General features: G+C 38.8%; 1 protein-coding gene across 7 annotated transcripts in view; it reads left to right on the forward strand.

Moving 5' to 3' along the window:
* The window catches only part of smoc1 (SPARC related modular calcium binding 1), a 66325-nt gene continuing 42798 nt past the window's right edge, over nt 1–23527 (forward strand). For 4 of the 7 annotated variants that reach the window (XM_053632304.1, XM_053632309.1, XM_053632310.1 and 1 more), the window contains exons 1-3: nt 4–317; nt 19799–19964; nt 22231–22314. In XM_053632304.1, the coding sequence (XP_053488279.1) occupies nt 234–317; nt 19799–19964; nt 22231–22314 (334 nt within the window). In that variant the 5' untranslated portion in view covers nt 4–233. Of the gene's footprint in view, nt 318–19798; nt 19965–22230; nt 22315–23527 lie in introns of all 7 variants that reach the window. The other 3 variants (XM_053632305.1, XM_053632307.1, XM_053632308.1) reach the window with 2 other exon arrangements.

A 23527-nucleotide genomic window follows, 5' to 3' on the forward strand; every position in this document is an offset into this window, starting at 1 on the left:
AAAGTGAACTATTCAACCTGTAGCTGTCGCGAGGAGCGCGCGCGCGTGCTGGATAAAAGCGGGTTGCTATGGCGATCATCAGTCTGTGAGCGAGCGCGAGCACTATGTAAACTCTCACCTTCATACAAACCTAAAGAAGAAAGTGGACGAGAGGAGGACTTTTTTGGCGGGTGGGTTTCTGCTCATTAAGCATTTGACTCGTGCGTAGCAGTGACTGTTCGACATTAAGAGACATGTTTCCTCATCACTTGGTGGTTCTGTGTTCTTTGACCCTGTTCGTGACGCGGATCTCGGCACAGAAATCCAACGGTCAACGGGTGAGTGAGAAAATGCGCGCGCGCGCACGCACGCACACACACGTTTATCATTTGTCTTACAATCCTTGTGAGGACCTTCCAATTACTGCAGCTAATTAATGCTATGCAACACCTAAACCAGAGTCTATTATTAACCTCAGTAACCATAAGGAAAACTTTTGCCTCTTTTATTTATTTATTTACTTGTTTGTTTGTTTATTTATTTATTTAGGGTTTGTGTGTGTGTAAAAGGCAGTTTTGCTTGTGGGGACCTGCTAAATGTCCCCACAAGGCCAAACTGTCAGATACTCTAATCCTGGTAGGGACTCTATATCTTGTTTCCCACCAAGATATAAAAACACACAAGCTGTCACACATACACACACACCAGCTAGGATTAATTATCAAGTATTTATACACCAATTGTACCATAGTCATCATTTATTTGGTTTCATTTATTGATTAAATAGTCACTAACATGTGCCTGAATGAGTCACATGACCTGGTGACCTATCCCATGTACCTGAAGGACATGAAATCAGACTGCACTGTATTCTCCTCTTCGTACTTCGAAGGTCTGCCTGCTCAATACAAAGAGAAGTAGATGAATCAGCATGGCATGGGATGAATATTTCATTAGCCTGTGCTATATTATATATAATTATGAGTCTAATTATAACAGAGAATCGTGATTCAGGATGTTCCAATCCCGATTTTCTGTTTTCAGTCCGATACTGATATCAGAGCTCTGAGTATCAGACTACACCTGATACCATACAGACACCCTAACAGTAACAAGCTTTCGACACTTATCCAAAACTTTAGAGATGTGTACTGACGGCACGCATTAGGACATGTGTCCTTTGTTCACGGGCATGATCGGAGTTGCATTAAAACCTGTGAGCAGATCGGAATAAAAAAAGATGTCATTTACGTTTGCTCAGCAACTTATAAGCGAGACAGGATGAAACAGAGAGTTAAGGGCTTTCCTCAAGGAGTCAAAAACGACTTTGTGGTGCTGGGATTTGAACTCACTTGAATCCTTCCAGACAGCAGTCCAAAACCTTAACCACTGAGTCGTCACTTCACACACAAGGCTTCGAAAGTAAAGCTCCCCCCAAAAAGCCCTAAAGAAAGTAAAGATAAAAGTATCAGAATCAGATTGGTGCATCCATAGTCTCACCATATTCTAGGCATTAATGCAGAGTAAACTTGAAAAAAAAATAAAAGGAAAAGAAGTAAAGTCAGATTGGAATGAACGCATATACCGTACATTATTGAAATAACAGCCACTCAGCGCTGAATTATGAGTCTTACACTCATAATTGTTAATGGTCATTTGTGTCCAAAGGTTGTAGGTGTGAATTCAAGACAAAGCTTTTAGCTGCATAGACTATTCAATCGAATTACACCAAATGATTTGAGTATACATTTCAGTCTTCATGATTACTGAACTTGCATAACATTTCGAATAAAGAACACACCACTTTGGATGTAGAATTATTATTATTTTTTTATTTATAGATCAATACTGAATAGTCCAGCTGTGTATGAACGGAGCCACATTGTCCTGTGGGTTTGCCAGTGATACTTCAGTGAACCCATTGCCCTTTTGTCGTATATGTCTTTTGCTCCCCTTGCACCCCTCTGGGTTGTAAGAAAGGAGTGAGCTGTTGCCTTCTTGGCTCTGCATTTTATACAATTTCAACAAAGACAACATTGTGGATTTCTTTTTTTTTTTTTTTCACAGCTGAATCGGTTTGCGGGGGCAGGACGCCCTGAATGGTAGCACTATATGGCTGTATTTAAAAGCAATACTTTTCCATCAGCCAGCTTTTGTTTTCCGTCCATACGTCAGGCCGTCATTTTCACAAGTGAGAAAGTCTGAGTCACGGTGATGAGCCTTATTCTTTCCTCGCTCTCTTTCTCTCCTCCTCCTTTTTTTTTGTCTACTCCCCTACCCCTTTTATACTCTGGTCTGAATCAATGATATGACACTGGCCAGACAAAACTCTACAATGTGCCCCAGTTACAGCATTTTTTCCATCTGAGAGAGGGAGAGAAACCTCAAGTACCTGATGGGCCAGCATATTAGGCCCAAGAATGATTTGGCAAGATTGTCTTTTTCGGATAATGTCTATTTAATGAGCCACAGAGACCACAGAGAATGAGTGAAAGTGTGCGAAAGCGAGACAAAAAGAGCAGGAAACGTAGGATGAGAGCAAAAGAGAGGAAACAAGTGAGAAGTTGGCGGATGGCGCAGAGGGACTGTCATAGTTGTGGTCTAAGCGTGTGTTGACTCATAGATGAATCCATGAGCAAGTAATGCATTATTCTGATTTAAAAGAAGAAAAATGGATCATCTGTAAACGTTGATGAGAATGTAAGGAACATTTGCATGTTGTTTTAATTATGCCGTTTTAATCAATATATTTTAGACGTTTTATGGAGTACCAAAGCGTTTTATTGGCGTGTGGAAGAATCTGTTCATGTAGGACTTGAATGTGAAAGCAACAGAGTATTGCATTAGGAGCAGTTTCAAAAATTTTAATTGCTCCATTTTCTTCAGACTATCATGAGAATGTCTTCTTACCTTTTCTTGATTTAACACTGATACAGATATTATATTTAGTTACTGGGCTTCCTGAGACAAGATGACTCTTTCAACAGGTGGTGTGTGTGTGTGTACACTGTAAGAGAAGAAAGACTGAAAAACTTTGTCGGCAATACTAAACAAGTCCTCCCTTTTGCGCCTGAGAGGTTTCTAAAACACCCTGGTGTAATCATTACTGGAGGTCAGAGGGGTTATGATATTAAAACGCTGAAGTAAAACGCTTTAAAAACTGTCCTCCCCTTTGTGCCTCATTAAAGCTAACTTATCTCTCGGTTGTGAGAACGGAAAGCTTTATGAGGAGTTATGAGCACCGTGCTGGAAGGTGCGTCCAAGCCAGTTACAGAATTCTGCACAGTAAGTTTTATGGAAAGTCAAATTCGATCAGGATTAAAAAAAAAAAAGCCTTTCTTGCCATCAGAGGGATTGTAACTTTCCATTTCTGCATTTAATCAGAATTGAGGGCCTCGTTTCTAGAACATACACCTGAACTTTAAAGCTGCATAGGGATAAAAAATAAAAATAAAAATAAAACGTTTTTCACCAAAGTAGGGAATCTAGCTAAATGAAACAAATCATCCGCTTGGAGTGTATGAATGCCACATGAAAACAGTCTCTTGTTTCACAAGTGGACAAACATGACCCTTGTATCTCTGTGGTGACAGAGTAGAGAAAGAGAAAAAGATCTATCATGCCCTTAATAACTCAATCTTTCAATAATTGGCATAAATGACACACCAATGGACTCATATTTTCACTGTATCAGATAAATTAATTATTGCAGTTTTTGTCCAGTCACCATATTTCAAAGGCAGAACATGGTATTTCTGATTTATTGGATAACTTAAGGGTTAAATGTCTAATAGCCACGTGTTCTCTGTTTTATTTTATTTTTTTCAGCCCTAAGAGATGTTTCTCAACACTATCTTGGGAAGTACCAGCTGTAAAATTAATAAAATGTTAATAAAAACAAGATCTACAGTATTTAAGTTGGACATGGTGCAAGCATCTGAAAAATCAATCAGAGCAAAGACTCCAGTCCAGTCAAATGAATTCACCTAGGATCTGCCGTTTTGTCTGTGCTTGTAGAAAGCCATATATTTGGCAATGTATAGATGTGTGACAAAATAAAGGAAAAACGTAATGAATGATTAGCAGGTGTACTGCTTGATATATTTAAGCATTTAGCATCGTAACATGCACAGTGACATGTGTAAGTATGCTGAGCAGGCCCATATGACCTTGATTTTGGATCAAGATAGCAGTCACAAAGACTGCTCAGCTGGATTCAGTTTCAATAGAAACATTGAGTAAAATGACACCTGTATTTAGATTGATGGTGAAGTTGTCAGTAATTAGGGCTGGAAATTGTGGCATGTTCAGTGAGTGTGATATTTAAGAAAAATCAAATACAAAAACAGAAGAGTAAGTGAGGTTCTTCAGGTAACTTTGCATGTCAGTGCAAGGTCATAATTCGACTGTCAGCTGTCAGCAATCCATCAACAAGTAGAACAAACAGTCCATCAACAAGTAGAGAAATATGAGAGAATATGGATGTAAGCAAATATTAATATGGAATGGACAGATAATGTGTTTAAATTAATACAGATTCAAATAGTAGGCTGAGAATAGAGGTGCATTTGAACTGGGATCCTGTGGAATGCAATGAAAAAGTCATGCACATGGGAGGTTTTTTTCCCTTCATATACAGTATCTCACAAAAGTGAGTACACCCCTCACATTTTTGTAAATATTTGATTATATCTTTTCATGTGACAACACTGAAGAAATGACACTTTGCTACAATGTAAAGTAGTGAGTGTACAGCTTGTGTAACAGTGTAAATTTGCTGTCCCCTCAAAATAACTCAACACACAGCCATTAATGTCTAAACCGCTGGCAACAAAAGTGAGTACACCCCTAAGTGAAGATGTCCAAATTGGGCCCAATTAGCCATTTTCCCTCCCCGGTGTCATGTGACTTGTTAGTGTTATTTGTGGAACACAGAAAGACCACATTCATTTACAGAGGCACTGCACGCTGCATTTACAGCATCTTTAGTAATGGCCTGGTCAGGGTTGCAATGGTTTAAATTAAGCTACTATTTTTTAAAATTATTTTATATATTACATATTTGGGAAATACTAGTTGTAACCAACTATATTCATTATAAATGATCAGGTGCAGGTATATATTAAATAATAACTATGTGAGCTGGAATATTAAAAAAAAAAAAAAAAAGCAGTTCCACTCACATCTCTAGTTGAGACCAATTATGAATTGTGAAAGCCAGAATTGCTGATCTGCTTAGGGCGTGCAGGTGGAATTGGTCATATTTATACCCCTCTCTTATGTAGTGTCTGGTGTTCCCTTTGTTATTGAGGTGTGTGGCGTCATCATGCCAAGATCTAAAGAGTTCTGTAAGGCCCTCAGAATAAAGGTTGTGGATGCCTATGAGTCTGGCATGAGTCTTGCCAATGAGCATATAGGCAAAGCCCAGGCCTTTTGGAATAATGTGCTCTGGACAGATGAATCAAAGATTGAGTTGTTTGGTCACAGTAACAGCAAACGTGTTTGGTGCAGACCAAAGACTACTTTTCAGGAGAAGCACCTCATACCAACTGTGCAGCACGGTAGTTGAGATGTTATGCTTTGGGGTTGCTTTGCTGCCTCAGGGACTGGACAGCTTGCATTCATTGATTCATTTACTAATTCTGCATCATATCAAAGAGTGCCTGAAAATAATGTGAGGTCATCTGTCCAAAAGTTGAAGTTGAATCGAAAGTGGACCTTTCAACAGGATAATGATCCTAAGCACACTAGCAAATCCACCAAGGAATGGCTCAAAAAGAAGAAATGGAGGGTTATAGACTGGCCTAGTCGAAGCCTGGATTTGAATCCCATTGAAATGATATAGGGGAGATTTGAAACGGGCAGTACACGCAAGAAAAACCTCAAACATCTTGCAACTGAAAGAATATTGCATGGAAGTGTGGTCAAAAATTCCAGCATGCCTGGTGGTCAATTATGCAAAACGTCTTCTGAGGCCAAGGGTGTACTTACTTTTTCCACAGAAGCGTATCACATGTATTGATATTTCTATTGAATAAATGATTGAAAAAGCTACTTTTCCTTGTGGTTTTGTTCAAGTATGCCAACTTTATTAATAGGTACTGTTTTGTCAAATTTGTCAAAAAAAATGAATAGTAATATTTACCATAAAATCCTGAATAAAGCTAGTTAATATGTGGGGACTTCAAAGAATGAAGTGCAACCTCCAAAGCTGGCACCCGATTTAAAGAAAATAATTAATAAAACTTCTGATAAAGGATCTGTGATCTATGATTATACAATAGCTAAAACAAACCTGTTTGAAAAATGTTCACCTGTACAAATGAATGAAAACCATTCATTGCTTTTTAGACAGGATGCCAGATTTCCCGAGGTTGATGTCTACACACTTCTCTGATCTGTACATGGTTCTGATCTTTACATGGTGAATAATTTCAAATCCTTTGTGAAAGCTTCTAGCTTGAAGTATTTGGACATACTGTATGTAAATGTTTTCTCAATATGTTAGTTTAGTTTATTAAGGCCAGCTGACCGCTTCTACCTTTACCTTACCTCTGCCGTTTCAGTGCTGTCCCCTACTTAAAAACACCATGAAGGGAATCTGGGAGCTGTAGGAAGTATTAGAGTATAGGGTCTGAAATAAAACAGTTTAACAGTTCAGTATGTTGAATAATCTCACAAAATGTCCTGTTTTACTGAACATTTTTGTTGACTAGACACATTGACTGTTAACCAGAGACATTTTTGTTCAATCACAAGCTTATTTCACTGTGTGACTAGTCCTACTCCACAGAAGTTGTGTCTCTAACTACAGTGTGTGTGTGTGGGTGGGTGGGTTGTGTGTTAGACTGATTTGTGCTCTCTCTCGCACTTGTATTTGGCTTTAACTGTTGGTTCCTTTAGCAGCTCTGTGCTTGGATTGAATTCTGCTTCACTTGGACGTCGCTTCGGATAAATACACTTGCCAAATGAATAAATGTAGAAGTAAATATAACTGACATGATTTTGAAAAGAAAAATGCTGTAGTAGATGTCAGTGAGAAAAACGGAATACCCCAAAGAGAAAAAAAAAAAACATCCTAGCAAGTGAAAATATTTAAAATATCATCAAATATAGCCAGTATTTCCTATTATACGATTATAAAAAGCAAAACAAAAATATATATAATGTATATTTCTATACATTTTTAAAACTAATTTTCAAGCTTAAAATATTCTTATTCTATTGGCAGATTTCTAATTTTAAGAATTTATTTCTAGAAAGAAACAAAATTATTTGCCAATAGAATAAGACAATTTAAAACCCACAATTAGTAAAAGTATCTAAAAATATTATTAAGATTATAACATTTTTAAATATATGTTTTAAAATCTCATAATAAGAAATCTTAAATAAATTTCCCCAAATTTGAGATATTTCCACTTGGGTTTTTTTTTTTTTTTTTTTTTTTGTAGTGACGGTCTGTTCATGAATAAAATTAACCAAGACCATCTGGGCCTTTGGCTGTAGTACAGTGAAATATGATCAATATGTTTTAGAGCAAACATTGTAGACCAAAGATTCTGCTATGATTTCATCTTGGTAGTATAATTTAATCCTGACCACTGGATTACAAAAAAGCTCCACAACATCAGATTCACATCTGTGATAGATGCTTAAATATGTTCTGTTCTTTAAAGTCAGTTTAGCGTGTAAAACTTTCCATGACAAATCCCTGAATAATTCATTTCTTTACTCAAATCTACCTCAAAAAATAGTATGGGATCCCAGCCTTATGATTCTCAGGCTTTGAAAAACGATTGATGTTTTCATCAATCTGTTTCACGCTGCTTTAAATGGCGGTCGCGCATTTGTTTAAGCACCCATTAGAGAAAGCTCATGTTGGGGTAATAAAAACGAATGTGTAAATTGCTGATGTGCTCAGATGCTGGGTCTCCAGCATACCTGTGTAAGTGCATCACCAAAAGCCTTGTAAAGCTGCATGAAGAACAAATGCAGACAGACCAGTATGTGCCAAGAGTGCATTCTCCCAGCCTTACAGATACAAAGTCTGGTCCCGGCCACTTTTCTCTTTTCCCACCTCTCTTTTAATTAGCTCACATCACAACCCACCACAAGCTGCAAATGTACAACGTGAGAGCGCAAGAGAGAGAGCGCGCGCGAGAGAGAGAGAGAGAGAGAGAGAGAGAGAGAGAGTGAGTGTACATGTAATATAGCTTTTTACAGCCTACTTTTAACAGTGTCTTCTCTGACATACTGACACTCACTACCGACAGACAGAAGGCAGACGGCTCAGTTGGACCGAGTGTCTGAAAGAGAGTGAGAGACTGAAAGATAGGGAAAGTGTGTGTGTGAGAGAGAGAAAGCGAGAGAGGGGGGGATAGAAGACTGGCTGTGTATTTGATACACAATGAAAGACAGCTGGGATTTGGATCAGGGAGGCTTTTCGACACAGAGAATGTGTTCTGGGTCAGTGCTAAAGCATTTCGCTGTGGAGAGATAGCAGTGGGTATCAGCAGAGTGATATGGCACACTGTGGGAAACACCGGCGAGATTGCCAGCCTCCCAGAGCCTTCAATTACAACAGGATAAAGCAAGACTCCCCCCCCCTCCCCCCGAGAAGTGTATCATTGCAAAATCGGTTTTTGGCATGTTTTATGAAACATGACAAGATATAGGAAGTCGGTGGTTAACTGCAGCAACCTGATCTCATGCAGGAATTGTAGGGAAAAAGAGTGGTGGATTTTATATTATTGAAGCCGTGAGAAAAGCTATGGCTGATAACTTTAATGATTTGCTCTTCTGAATATTTTTCACATTCTTCTGAATATTTAAGTGTGATTGTGTGAAATCTTCGACATTTCCACATCACTTTTCTTGTTTCTTGGCATGGAGAATTTACACCATTTGGTCTTAAAGCTTAGTCACATGGTCAAGTCTTGCAATCCAAAAGCTCCAGTTTCAGATTATTGCTGTCCATGTTTTATTACTCTTTTGAGACTGAATGGGTTGTAAATATATGTTTTGTAAGTACTTTCCCCCCCTGTTTTTCTCACCTACTTGGTCACCTGCCAATTCTCATGCCCTATAATATGACAGCTACCAACCAGGGAGGGTGAGGGCTAACCAATACTTCCTTCATGACATTAATTCCTGCCATAATGGATAATAATAATAATAATATCTCAAAAACCTTCCTTTGCTGTCTCTTTCTATCCGCTCACTTCAGAGCCTTTGTGCTTCATATTTTCCCATATTCCTTTCTCAGAGTCCTTCCTATTTCCTGGGTGGCCTCATCATTAACAAGATCTCTATTGTTTCCTAACTAAATTAATAAGACTAGAATAGAACAGTAATATGTAACTCTGCTCTGTCCTCCACCGCCCTACCAAATAAAAAAACATATTGTAACAGGAATTGCAAAGCAAAAATTAACAAGTCAGATGTGTAGATGATGAAGTATGAATGCTTATGAGGTATGAAATATGAGTGAGGTATGAAGCTATAATCTACCGCAGTGGTCACCAACCCTGTTCCTGGAGATCTACCTTCCTGAAGACTTAAGCTTCAACTGTAATCGTGTCCAGCTGACCCTCTAATCATTGCCTTAAGAAATTCTTGGTCAGCAAATACAGGTGTGTTAGGTTTAGGTTGGAGATGAAACCTACAGGAATGTAGATCTCCAGGATCAAGGTAGGTGACTACTGATCTACAGTATTTGTGGGAAATAGAGGGGTGGCTTATCATACAAATTGAATTTATAGCTTCTTCAAGTAATTGGTGATATTGGTTATCTTGATATTGGAGGATGCATGTGCAAACACACACACACAAATTTATATTTAAGTGTCTGTTTAGTTGTGCATTTAGGTGCACATTTTTTCAAATGAAGGAATACAGGCTCATGTGTAAAGTAAAAGCAATCACTGCTTCCATGTGATTTAATGTAACAATGCAAAAAATCGACAATTTTTTAAAAATTATAGCAGGAAATTGTTGTGATTGTTGTATGTAGTATGTAGCCAGTTGGTTTTGACCAGAAACAAATGCTTGGGAATATATGAAGAATATGACTAGTCTAAATACAACCTAAATGACAAAAAAGTTGGGACAGTCTGAAAAAGTTGGGACAGTATGGAAAATGCAAAAAACAAACAGACAAAAAGAGTCATTTGAAAATTCAGTTTGCCCCGTACTATATTGAAAACACATTATTAACACATTATTTTATGTGGGACAGTCCACTGTTTACCACTGTGTAACATCACCTTTTCTTTTATTAACACTTATTAAGCGTTTGGGCGCTGAGTGCAGACACTACATGGTTAAGTTTAGCAAGCAGAATTTTCCCCCATTCATCCATTATGCATTTCTTCAGCTGCGCAGCTGTACAGGGCCTTCATTGCTTTATTTTGCGCTTCGTAATGCGCCACACACTCTCAATCGGAGACCGGTCAGGACTGCAGGCAGGCCATGCTTGCACCCACACTCTCTGCTTATGCAACCATGTGCTTGTAATCCAGGCAGAATGTAGTTTGGCGTTGTCTTGCTCTGGATGGCAGCACATGTTGCTCCAAAATGTGTACATATCTTTCTGGATTAATGGTGCCCTCACAGATGTGCACGTCAGTGCCCATGGCATGGGTAACTAAGGCTGTGACGGTGGCCATGACAACCGCATCACCACTGTGGTAGTTTGAGACCACGGTGGTGGAGAGCCACCTGCGGTGGTGTCACATCACATGCCACGTTAATGTTTCTGCTTGAGTGGGCACTACAACAGGTACAAAGTACAACATTTTGTATACAAGTATAATAATGAGTTTCTATATTAATTTGTATTTATAACCTACCATATAGCGGGAGACTTTATATTAATACACAGCTTATGTAATCATAATCAAACGACTTATATGGTGTTGTCTGTTAGTTTGGTGCGGGTATGTTTGAGCGCGGCAAAATCCAGTCAAGTGAATTCTGCAGTTTCACTTCAGGTTCTGGGATGGATCTTGTTGGGAATCCAAATGTTACAGGCGATGTAGGAACATTTTGGATTTGTGCCTAACGAGAGAGAAACGTGCGACTGTATCCATTTCCTCATTCCACTTCTTCTCCTTCTCCCCAGGTCATTCACAATACCGTATCCCATAGTGCTCTCAGGCTGTTTCTCATTGCAGCAACACTAGAGCTGCAACAACTATTCAATAAAATCGATAATAATTATCGATTAGAATATTACCGATTAGTTGGTCTGCGCGCGGCACGGGGAGATTTACTCATTACATTACTTCTGTTCAGAAAACACGCTTTGGATAGTAAATACTAAAGTTGTGTCCTAAGTGACATACTGTACACATACACTGTGCACGGAGTACTCTACCATCTAGTATATGAATTTTAGAAAGGTAATCTCATCTCAAATGGAACACTAGCGGGTTTTTACTAATCGGAAGTATAAGCCACTTCCTAGTCGACGGCGCTTGACGTCACACGCACGTAATGCGACACCGCTAGCTTTAGCCTCAGAGTCACTGATAATGACTTTCTTCAGTTTACTGTTTCTGTCAGCGTTACCTTTTTTCCCAACATGACCTCAGTCCTCATCAGACGGAGGCGAAATTGTCACGTGTCTGAGGAAGAAAGTGTGCGACCTCTAAGTCCTCTAAGGCAGGGTAGCATTTTATATTAAACACCGGTACAGGGTGTACCCCGCCTTGTGCCTGATGCTCCCTGGGATAGTCTCCGGGTTTCCCGGTGACCCTGAAAAGGATAAAGCGGTATAGAAGATGGATGGATGGATGGATTTTATTTTAAATAATAAAAAAAAGGCACTGAAAGTTTGCCCCGCTCCGTCCGATTAATCGAAAAAATAATCGGCCAACTAATCGATAATGAAAATAATCGTTAATTGCAGGCTTTTCACGACACAACTAATGCTGAGTTGTTTCACTGATGGAAGTGCTAAAATAAAGCCCCATTTAATTTTTTTTAATTAAATGACATACCATGACAGACGCTGGCTTTTGGACCTGACGCTGATAACAGCTTGGATGGTGCTTTTCCTCTTTGGCACGGAGAACACGACAGCTGACCACAAATCACGATTCTACTGTGCCGATGAGACCGAGCCCAGAGAAGTCGGTGGCGCCTCTGGACAGTGTTGATGTTTGGCTTCTGCTTTGCATAGTAAAACCTTAACTTGCATCTGTGGAAGCAGCAGTGAACGGTGTTGACTGACAAAGGTTTACCAAAGAATTCCTGAGCCCATGTCAGGATATCCATTACAGACTCATGACAGTTTTTTAAGACAGTGATGTCTGAGGGATCGGCGATCACATGCATTCAGAAGTGGTTTTTGACCTTGCCCTTTACTCAACAAGATTTGACCGGATTCCTTGAATCTTTTAATTATATTGTGCACTGTAGAAGGTGAAATGCCCAAAATCCTACCGTCTTTGGGGAATTTTGTTCTCAAAGTGTTGGATTATTCGCTGACGCATCTGTTGGCACATTGCCGAGTCTCCACCCATCCATTCTCTTGAAGGACTAGACCTTTTTTGGAGGCTCCTTATATATTATGATTAGATGATTGCCTCACCTGTTTCACATCACCCTCTTATTTCAACTTGTCACATCGCTATTGGTCCTAAATTTCCCCTGTTCCAACTTTTTTGGCACATGTTACATGCATCAGTTTCAAAATAAACATTTATCTTCAAAAAAACTATACAGTTGATTAGGTAAAACATCAGATACCTCGTCTTTATACGTTTTTTGTTTCAATACAAGTTAAAGTACATTCACAAATCACTCCTCTTTATTTTTATTGGCATTTTCCATACTGTCCCAACTTTTACGGATGACCTGATGCTTCACATAGTCATAGTCACATAGTCCATTTTTTTACTTTATATAAAGTTTTGAAAATGACAACAGCAGCTCTCTGGTATCTAAACTCACACCTTCCAATGACCGTCTCTCCATCCCCCATATCACATTATCTCATGTTACTTGATGTTTTGGCTTCACTTCTTTTTCTTTTCTTTTCATCAGGCACTACTTTGACTGATAATCATTTGCAAGCCCGTCAGAAGAATTTTTTTATTATGGCAGTAGTTATTGGTTTTAGCTTCATTACGGTTGCATCATATCTATAACTAAGTATTTACATCTCATGCATCTCAGGCTAGAACTCAGAGGTTTAAATGTGTAACTAATATTTTAAGCATTTTAAGCACATTTACCCAAATGCATAGCCTGTGGTTGATTTTCTTTAAAAGAATGATTTCCCAGCATGGAATTAACATTATATTGGAGCTGAAAAACCAGTCTACTGTTTCTAAAAAAAAAAAGCTTGCTGTGCTCCTTCTCTGTGCTTTCAGGTTGCCGATGCTTACATGTGTTTTCCATGTTTTAAAGCAGTGCCTTCCTCCTTCCAATATAAATGCACGGTTATTATGTAGGTAAATATGCTATAAATATTTTCACTTTCGGTGAAAAGTTTTATGTTTTGTTGTAAGACTGTCCAAAATGTAATCTTATCCAGCAGGAGTAAAATCCATGGTTAATTTTATGGTCATACAACTCAAACTACAACGTGAGAGCCTGTGAAATGGGGTTGGATTCTTGCAGAAGGAACACTTTTAATGTTTCTGGAGAGGATTTATTTTGAATTCCTGCATTTTAGACTCTGTGTAGTCATTACTATATCTTGTCATTATGTATTTAGAAAATTAATTACAATAAGATACTGTATACCATTTTAAAGTTGTATTTTTATAAGTAGTTTGTTAGATTTAGTCAGTTTTAGTTAGATTGGCATGTCTGTTTAACAAAAGGTTTTTAGACAGATTCAGGAACTTCTAAACTTCATTTCGTTACACTAGATAGCCAAAAGTTTATGAACACCTCACGGTCACACTCATATGTGCTTTTTGAAGATTCCATTCCAGATTATTCCTGTTATAATAACCTCTACTCTTCTGGGAAGGCTTCCCACTAGATTTTGAAGCATGTCTGTGGGGATTTGTCCATTCAGCCACAGGAACATTAGTGAGGTCAGGCACTTATGTTGTTTCAGGAGGCCAGGGGTGCAGTCAGCATTCCAGTTCATCCCAGAAGTTCAGTGGGGTTGAGGTCAGGGCTCTGTTCAGGACACTCGAGTTCTTCCAGTCCAACCTCGGCAAACTATGTCTTCATGGACCTTTGTTTGTGCACAGGGGCATTGTCCTGCTGGAACATGTTTGGAACCGTAGTTCCAGTGAAGAGAAATTGTAAATGCTACAGCATACAAAGACAGTCTATACAATTGTGTGCTTGAGACTTTTTTCGCAGCAGTTTCAAGAAGGCTCACATATAAGTATAATGGTCACATGTCCACAAACTTTTGGCTATATATCCATCCATCCATCCATCCATCCATCCATCCATCCATCCTCAACCACTTATTCGTTATTGGGTCGCGGGGCAGCAGCTCCAGCAGGGAACCCCAAACTTCACTTTCCCGAGCCACATTAACCAGCTCTGACTGGGGGATCCTGAGGCGTTCCCAGGCCGGTGTGGAGATATAATCACTCCACCTAGTAATCCACCTAGCACAGAAGTCCAACAACAAACACCCGCTCGGATTTAGATCGGGGATGCCGTTCCTCCCAATCACGCCTCTCCAGGTATCTCCATCATTGCCCATGTGCGCGTTGAAGTCTCCCAGCAGAACTATGGAGTCCCCTACTGGTGCCCCATAAAGGACTCTGTTCAGGGTCTCCAAGAAGGCCGAATACTCTGAACTGGTGTTCGGTGCATATGCACAGACAACAGTCAGAGTCCGTCCCGTCCCCCCCCCCCCCCCCACAACCCGTACGCGTAAGGAGGCAACCCTCTCGTCCACCGGGGTAAACCCCAACGTAACGGCGCTCAACTGGGGACTTGTGAGTATCCCCACACCCGCCCGGCGCCTCACACCCTGGTCAACCCCAGAGTAGAATAGAGTCCATCCCCTATCCAGGAGTTCGGTTCCAGAACGGAGACTGTGCGTAGAGGTAAGCCCCACCAGATCTAACTGGTAGTGCCAGTCATTCCACGACATTCCACGTCCCCGGAGCCAGCCTCTGCCTCCCGAGTCTGGTCCGTCGAGGCCCCTGACCTTCACTGCCACCCGTGTAGCAGCTCACCCGACCCCCACAGTTCACCCCACGAGTGGTGGGCCCATAGGATGGAGAGGGGGGTGCCACATTGCTTTTTCGGGCTTTGCCCGGCTGGGCTCCGTGGCAAACCCAGCCACCAGGCGCTCGCATTCGGGCCCTCCCTCTGGGCCTGGCCCCAGACAGGGGCCCCGGGCTTCCTCCGGGCAGGGTAACTCCTCCTCTCTTTGTTTTCTTCAGGAGGGCTTCTTTGAACCATTCTCAGCCTGGCCCCTCCCCTGCGACCACTTTGCCTTGGGAGGCCCTACCAGGAGCACAAGGCTCCAGACAGCACAGCCCTCAGGTTCATAGGGACACACAAACTTCTCCACCACGATAAGGTGACGGTTCCCGGAGAGGTCATATACCACTTATACCACATATACCACTTTTGGCCATATAGTGTATACAAAAAAATATACCATAGAAACACATTTATATTTCAGTGATAATAGACTTCAAAGTCAAAGTCAGCTTTTTTGTTATTTTTAGCGTATTGCATGGTAATGGATAAAAACGAAACACGGTTCCTTCAGGAGACACATATTGCTGAGTACTAAAGCCAACAGTAAACATAGACATTAAATACAGAAAATAATACCATAAGGTATACAGAGTCACACAAAATTTAACAAGTCACATAAATAGGAAATATATATATATATATATATATATATATATATATATATATATATATATATATATATATATATATATATATATATAAACATAAGTGTGGCATCAAGAGTTGGTCTCCTTAGTCTGGACATTCTAGCCTGAATACTTCTTAGCCTTCTCACACTCCTTGTGGTGTAAATGTCCTTAATGCCAGGAAGGTTGGTTCCAGTGATGCGCTGTGCCGTCTTCACTACCCGCTGCAGGGCTTTCCTGTCAGACAATGAGCAGTTTTCATACCAGACGGTAATCCAGCTGGTGAGTACACTCTCAATGACACATCTGTAGAAACCAGTGAGGCTGGAGGGGGGCATGCCAGCTCTCTTCAGCCTCCTTAGAATATACATGTGCTGTTCTGCCTTCGTTACTAAGGAGGAGGTGTTCAGTGAACACCTCAGGCTGTTGGAGATGTGTAGGCCCAGGAATTTGAAGGACTGCGTAGTTTCAGCTTCTTTGCCATTGATGAGTAGTGGTCAACAATCATCTCTTTTCGACTTGAGTCCTAGTCAATGTAATTTACAATTTTACAGATTATGGGACTTTGACTACGGCTGTGATTTGCTTGACATCATGTACATTTAATCATTTCTTATAAAGTTTCCTATATCTTTTAATTCAGGCCGTTGCATTTTAATAAGAATGATCAGCAGCAAGGCTCTAGAGAAATGAATGCATCAGACTTTGTGGCTCTACAATGCTAATCACACAGGTTATTATCATTTTATTTAAAGTTTTCATTGGTTCTTGCTACATGAATTTTCATGACCTTTAGGATTGCTATTATTCAATATCATATTAATGACTGTCACAGATTCCTTCAAGTTTCTGGCATTGTGAGTGCCCCTTTCATGCCATGTGATTTTGTTTACATTGCCATGATCCTTTGTTTCTGTGCTGTTGTTGGTTTGTTGCCCCATGGTGTTCACCTGTTCTGTGTTTAGTTCTTGATTAGTTTTTGTATTTATACCCTGCTGTTTTGTTTGTTTTTTTGTCTCTGTGCATTTCTGTATTGTTGAGTTCTGAGGTTTTTCCTGGACAATTCTAACTCTTGTGTTTATTGAGTTGTGATCATGGATTACCCTTGTGTGATGTTGCCCGTCTGTGTTTTGACCCCTACTATGGACTTTGACATCAGTTTTTGGATTTGCCTTAATAAAGCAAACACTAAGTTCATGCACTTGTATCCTGCCTTCACTAACCACATGTTACAATAGCAAAATATATTGCATGTATTCAAATATTGGTTGGAGTAATTAAAAAAAATAATCAACTTAGAATATAGGCATGTTCTGTGTCCATTTGCGTTATTGTTGCATGAAAATCTGCTTTACCTAAAATCCCTTCTTTGAATAACTTCATACACTAAGTATGTTTTGACTTTGTGCAAGTGGAAAATTGTGTAAATTGAATGTCTTCTGAAGTAATCTTTTTTTTTTTTAAAAAAAAAAAAGCTTGCATTAAGGGGCTGAATTATATCTTTTAGACTGGGCACACTTTGAATAAAGTCATTTGGCTTGCGTAAGACAAAGCTATCATGTTACCATAGCGTTCTGTTTTTTATTTATCTGTTTTTGACTAAAGCCAGTAAAATGATAAATAAATTATTTCTCCTTCGTCTGCTGTCGCCAGAGCAGTAATTCTGTTTTATTTTGTCTGCTTTTAACAAAATGCTCCCATTCCACCAAGAGATTACTTTAATATCCATTACTGCATTGAGCTTGCACTTAACATGGCACTTTTATTTTATTTGAAAATAAGCCATATAAGGATGAAAGATTTGTCTTAAACTTGATTTATTAAGCCTGACCCAGAACAATCAAGTTAACACAAGCTTCATAAAAATGAATTTACATGAAGTTTACAACCGCTATTTTTCAGTCTTATTGGAACTGGCAGGTACACAGTTTGAGAGTTTAAATGGCACCACTACCGAATACATCATTATCATGGGATAAAAATATTACATAATGAACTTAGAGCTTTACCACTCTTAGATTGGATATTACGCATTTCACTACAGCGCATATCATACACGTTTAACATTATAAAATGTAGCATTTTGACACAAGGCAGGGGACACCCTGGATGGGGTGCCAAACCATCTCAAAGCACAGTCACACACACACTCACACTAAGGACAATTTGGAAATGCCAGTCAGCCTACGAAGCATGTCTTTGGACTGGGGGAGGAAACAGGAAAAATGGAAGTCCCAAAAGCACGGGGAGAACATGCAAACTCCACGCACACAGGGCAGAGGCGTGAATTGAACCCCCAACCCCAGAGGTGCTAACCACTAAACCACTGTGATGCTTGCTATTACTGTATTTGTAGCTGTCCCATGAGTTTGCACCTTCCTATGCAGTCCTCCTCTTGGTGCCTTTTAAACAAGCACCACAGCAGTGGTCACGATCTCAAGTCATGACCAAAGAATTCTTTTACAATGTGTGATTTTATCTGCGACAGCAAAATAGGGCTGGGGATCATACAGTGTAAAAGCCAGCTTAAGAGCTCAAATCTCTACATTTATTATTCAGTGATTTATGATTCAGTAACTACAGTGAAACTAATAGAAGAGGAATGTAGTTACAAGAGGGACAAATGTAAACCTATACCTGCTGACGGCTTAACCAATTTGCTTTTCCATTTGGAGGATTAGTAAGTGCACTTCTGGTGAGGAACGGTCAGCTGTTTTTAATCTAGCGGTGTGTCTTAGCATAACCTAACTCTCAAACTCCTGGTCATCGACTAGCCACTGGACAGCAATGCAACACAAACGAATCTGGTGTTAAGCACAACTCCTCGTGTGTTTCCAGAGCAATCTCTCACTCCTCATATGACATTAAGTATTTGTTTGACTGACTTTTTATGTTGAAGTCTTGGATGCTGAAGTATGAACTGTTTGAATGTTTGAGGGAACTGTGGGGAGAAGAATAATGTGTGGACTTTACTGTCAGAACAACAGGCCTAACTGTGTCTAATTTAGAGCAAAGGGAAGTGCCATTATTGTTGTCTGCTGAATGATTTACAGCCTCTATTCCACTGGGTTACGCTCATCTGGGGGAAATTTCATGAATGTTAAGACTGTGTGAATCTGTGAAACACATGACGCTACATCTGTATTTATCTACATGGCATGAATAGATCCATCTGACTGCCTATTAATTCTTCTGTTTTGTTTGGATAACTTTTAGTACAACACTAGTAATGGCACTTTGAGCAATTTGGATTCAGCTTTTCCAGACACATGATTCATCTAAATGGTAGTAGCAAAGATGGGATCAGACTGCTTAATTTTTTTCCTAATAGTGAAACTCTCTTAAATCTATGAAACTCATTGTCTTTCAAAGCTCAGCTACCTTATGCTTAATTAGTCATTATGCATATCTTTACATAGACTATATTTAAACCACAGCACTGTTGAATTCTCAAAACTGGCTGGACAGAAGGTGTTGAAGAATTTTCTCTGACGGCTCGGAAAGTAGTTCCGGTTGCAAGGCAAATCACAGGTTTATATTAATACATTCGTTCTAATGCACTATTCATTTTGTGTTTTTTTTTTTTTTTTTTTTTTTACAGCTATAACATACTTGTCTCTCAGACATTCCACAACTTTAAATATAACTATAAATGGTTAAAAGTATGACATGTCATTCTTTAAAAAAATAATAAAAAATTCAAATTGTAATCATTGGCAAATTGCTGTGAACAAAACACTCTAGCTCGTGGGCTAGATCATGCCACCCTGGCTTTGATTATTTTCCTATAACAGCTAACTCTATCCTGTTTTATTCCTTACTTATTTGTAGAGTGTACATACTTTCTTCTCTACATACTTTCTTACATACCTGAATAAGTCATTAATATTGCTTAATATGTCTATGTAATATATATTTGGAGATCTAACTATCTCAATTATCATGGTGTGTGTGTGTGTGTGTGTATGTGTCTGTGTGTGTGTGTGTAGTGGTTGATCGGGGATAGAGACAACCATTGCACGGTTGCCTGCTCAAAGACTCATGTCAAACCAGTGTGTGGCTCAGATGGACGCAGTTACGATACAAACTGTGAACTGCAGAGGGCAAAATGCAAGGATCGCACACTGACTCTAGCCTACAGGGGCCGGTGCAAAGGTCAGTAACCACACAGCTCAGATTTAACTTACTTCTTCACTCAACTCATTTACTTTTTTCATGTATGTGTTTAGGTTTGAGGTAACATTATTATTATTAGTAGTAGTAGTTGTAGTACAGTTAGTAGCAGTTGTAGTAGTGCAGTAGTAGTAGTAGAAGTAGAATTAGTAGGGTAGTTGTAGTAGTGTAGTAGTAGTAGTTGTAGTAGTGTAGTAGTAGTAGTAGTAGTAGTAGTAGTAGTGTAGTAGTAGTAGCAGAAATAGAGTTAGTAGTAGTTGTAGTAGTGTAGTTGTAGCAGTAGTCATAGTAGTTATAGTAGGGTAGTTGAAGTAGTGTAGTAGTAGTAGTAGTAGTAGTAGTAGTAGTAGAGTTAGTAGTAGTTGTAGTAGTGTAGTAGTAGATGTAGTTGTAGTAGTGTAGTAGTAGTAGTAGTAGTAGAAGTAGAGTTAGTAGTAGTTGTAGTAGGGTAGTTGTAGTAGTGCAGTAGTAGTAGTAGAAGTAGAATTAGTAGGGTAGTTGTAGTAGTGTAGTAGTAGTAGTTGTAGTAGTGTAGTAGTAGTAGTGGTAGTGTAGTAGTAGTGTAGTAGTAGTAGCAGAAATAGAGTTAGTAGTAGTTGTAGTAGTGTAGTTGTAGTAGTCATAGTAGTTATAGTAGGGTAGTTGAAGTAGTGTAGTAGTAGTAGTAGTAGAGTTAGTAGTAGTTGTAGTAGTGTAGTAGTAGTGTAGTAGTAGTAGTAGTAGTAGTAGAAGTAGAGTTAGTAGTAGTTGTAGTAGGGTAGTTGTAGTAGTAGATGTAGTAGTAGTGTTAGTACTAGTTGTAGTAGTTGTAGAAGTGTGTAGTAGTATTAGTGGTAGTAGTAGTATTGTTAGTATTAGTTGTAGTAGGGTAGTAGTAGAAGTAGTAATAGTGTAGTAGTAGAGTTAGTAGTAGTTGTAGTAGTAGAGTTAGTAGTAGTTGTTGTTGTTGTTGTTGTGTAGTAATAGTAGTAGTAGAAGTAGAGTTAGTAGTAGTAGTAGTAGTAGTGTGTAGTAGTATTAGTGGTAGTAGTAGTATTGTTAGTATTAGTTGTAGTAGGGTAGTAGTAGAAGTAGTAATAGTGTAGTAGTAGAGTTAGTAGTTGTAGTTGTATAGTAGTAGTCATACAGTTAGTAGTAGTAGTGTAGTAGTAGTAGTAGTAGTAGTATTGTTAGTAGTTGTTGTAGTAGGTAGTAGTAGAAGTAGTAGTAGTAGTAGTAGTAGTAGTAGTAGTAATAGAGTTTGTAGTAGTTGTAGTAGGGTAGTAGTAGTAGTAGTAGTAGTATTGTTAGTAGTAGAAGTAGTAGTAGTAGTAGTAATAGAGTTTGTAGTAGTTGTAGTAGGGTAGTAGTAGTAGTAGTATTGTTAGTAGTAGTGGTAGTAGTAGTAGTAGAGTTAGTAGTAGTTGTAGTAGGGTAGTAGTAGAGTTAGTAGTAGTTGTAGTAGGGTAGTAGTAGTAGTAGTAGTAGAGTTAGTAGTAGTTGTAGTAGGGTAATAGTAATAGTAGTAGTAGTAGTAATAGAGTTTGTAGTAGTTGTAGTAGGGTAGTAGTAGTAGTAGTAGTAGTAGTAGTGTTAGTAGTGGTAGTAGTAGTAGTTGGAGTAGGGTAGTAGTAGAGTTAGTAGTAGTTGTAGTAGGGTAGTAGAAGTAGAGTTAGTAGTAGTTGTAGTAGTACTAGTAGTAGTAGAGTTAGTAGTAGTTGGAGTAGTGTAGTAGAAGTACAGTTTCAGGTCATACTATGATAGAAATTTAAAGTCTGTGATGGTGCTTGCACCATGAAGGATCATGTCTTACATTTTCCTTATTGGGAATTATTTGGCATAGAGACGTTCTTTAATTCGCAGATTGACACATAGATCCATGGTTTAACGAGGGGGAAAAATCCACTCAACATCTTCACTGTTTAGCAGTAAAAAACTTTTTTTCCCCACATTAAAAACCAGCACTCTGTAAAGGTTTTCATATATTCATTTGTTTGTTGTTTGACTTTCAAAGTAGATGTTAGTAGTACTGTAGTCAGCTTTCAGACAAGAGCTTTTTGGGCAATCCTTTTATTCAGTCCCTACCCCATCATAAATCTGGTCATTCAGTTTTGTGTGCATCATCAACCTATCAGTGCAGAGAAGAAAAAAATACCACATATCTATTTAGGGACCCTTTTATTGACTGTTATTAAAAATTAGCAAGAATAGCCCTATGTCTAAGAGGTAATTGATTATAATTGAAAAACTATGGACTCCTATATTTCAGGTAAGCTGTATGGGCGGATTGATCAGTCCCCCATGCTTACTGTTCCCACGCTGACTTCAGAAGGTAAAGAGCTAGAAATCAAAGGTAAGACACACCTGGCTCTTAATCATCAGAAATCTTACTTACAAGGATTTTTACACAACTGTATCTGTCAGTGAAACATTCCACATACCCCATCTTACAAAAGCATTGTGCTTTTTAGTGGAGTTGTTTGGGTACGGTTTGTTTAAACAGATGGTGATAGGTATGAAGATTAGGTCACTGGAAATAAAGCTGTATCAGATTTTTAGACTTTACAAGACAGGTGTCCAGCTGTATGAATGAGATTAGTCTCCAGCGTGTTAAGTGTTTTCATTCCATGCTCATTGTTGTGCATGAAAGTGTTCACAGACCGTGTTCACACACAATGAATTTAGGAATATGGCTGGCACTCAGCACACTTTATTTCTAAGAGTGTGTAATGGTGTGAAACCGGAAGAATAAATTAGTATACAGAACAGTAGAATCCAACATTTTCTATACTTACACTGACATACAGGCAAGACGTTATGTTGATGCTGGAGAGCATGGTCTATTGCAACTATTGAATTTCTTTTGGTATGTTGGTTTACCGTATAAAAAAATCTATTCATGATATTCAGAGGAAGCCGTTCACTGCTATTCCTTGTTATAGCTAAGTTACTATCAAACATATCAAGTTTGGCTCAGAAGCCCCATCTCTCAAAGACTTAATCATATCAAATAATAACTATGTTATATAGATTATTTTGATTTATATGATACTATTCCCAAATCATATCATATTAATTTTTATACCACATATAACATATTTATACCACCGCACTGTTGAATTCTTCAATCTGGTTTGTGAGAAGGTGTTGATTAGTTTTTGCTAACAGCAGCTCTGACAGTAGTTCCAGCTGCAAGGCAAATCACAGGTATATATTAATGTGCTTTATGATTGTGATTTACATTATGATCTCAATATTAACAACTAATTCACATGGACTTGTATCTTGACAGATGTGGCACATAACATAAAGCTAATAATTATTAACAATAATTAATAAAACTTGCTTTTTTTTAACAAAGTAAAACATACAGTACTGTATAATAAACATATTTGTTGATATACTCACTGATATGGTGAAGTTTAGGTAGACTTTGTTTAAAATTTATGGAAGGAGTCTCCAATGTCAGTGCTTTGTAATGCCAGAGGGAAAGCTGAAGCCTGAAGCTTTCCACCACAGGAAAGTTTTATTAACTTCAAGAAAGAGAAAGAGGGACTGGTAAGATG

This window comes from Ictalurus furcatus, chromosome 9 (assembly GCF_023375685.1).
Source record: "Ictalurus furcatus strain D&B chromosome 9, Billie_1.0, whole genome shotgun sequence".
NCBI classification, from domain to species: domain Eukaryota; kingdom Metazoa; phylum Chordata; class Actinopteri; order Siluriformes; family Ictaluridae; genus Ictalurus; species Ictalurus furcatus.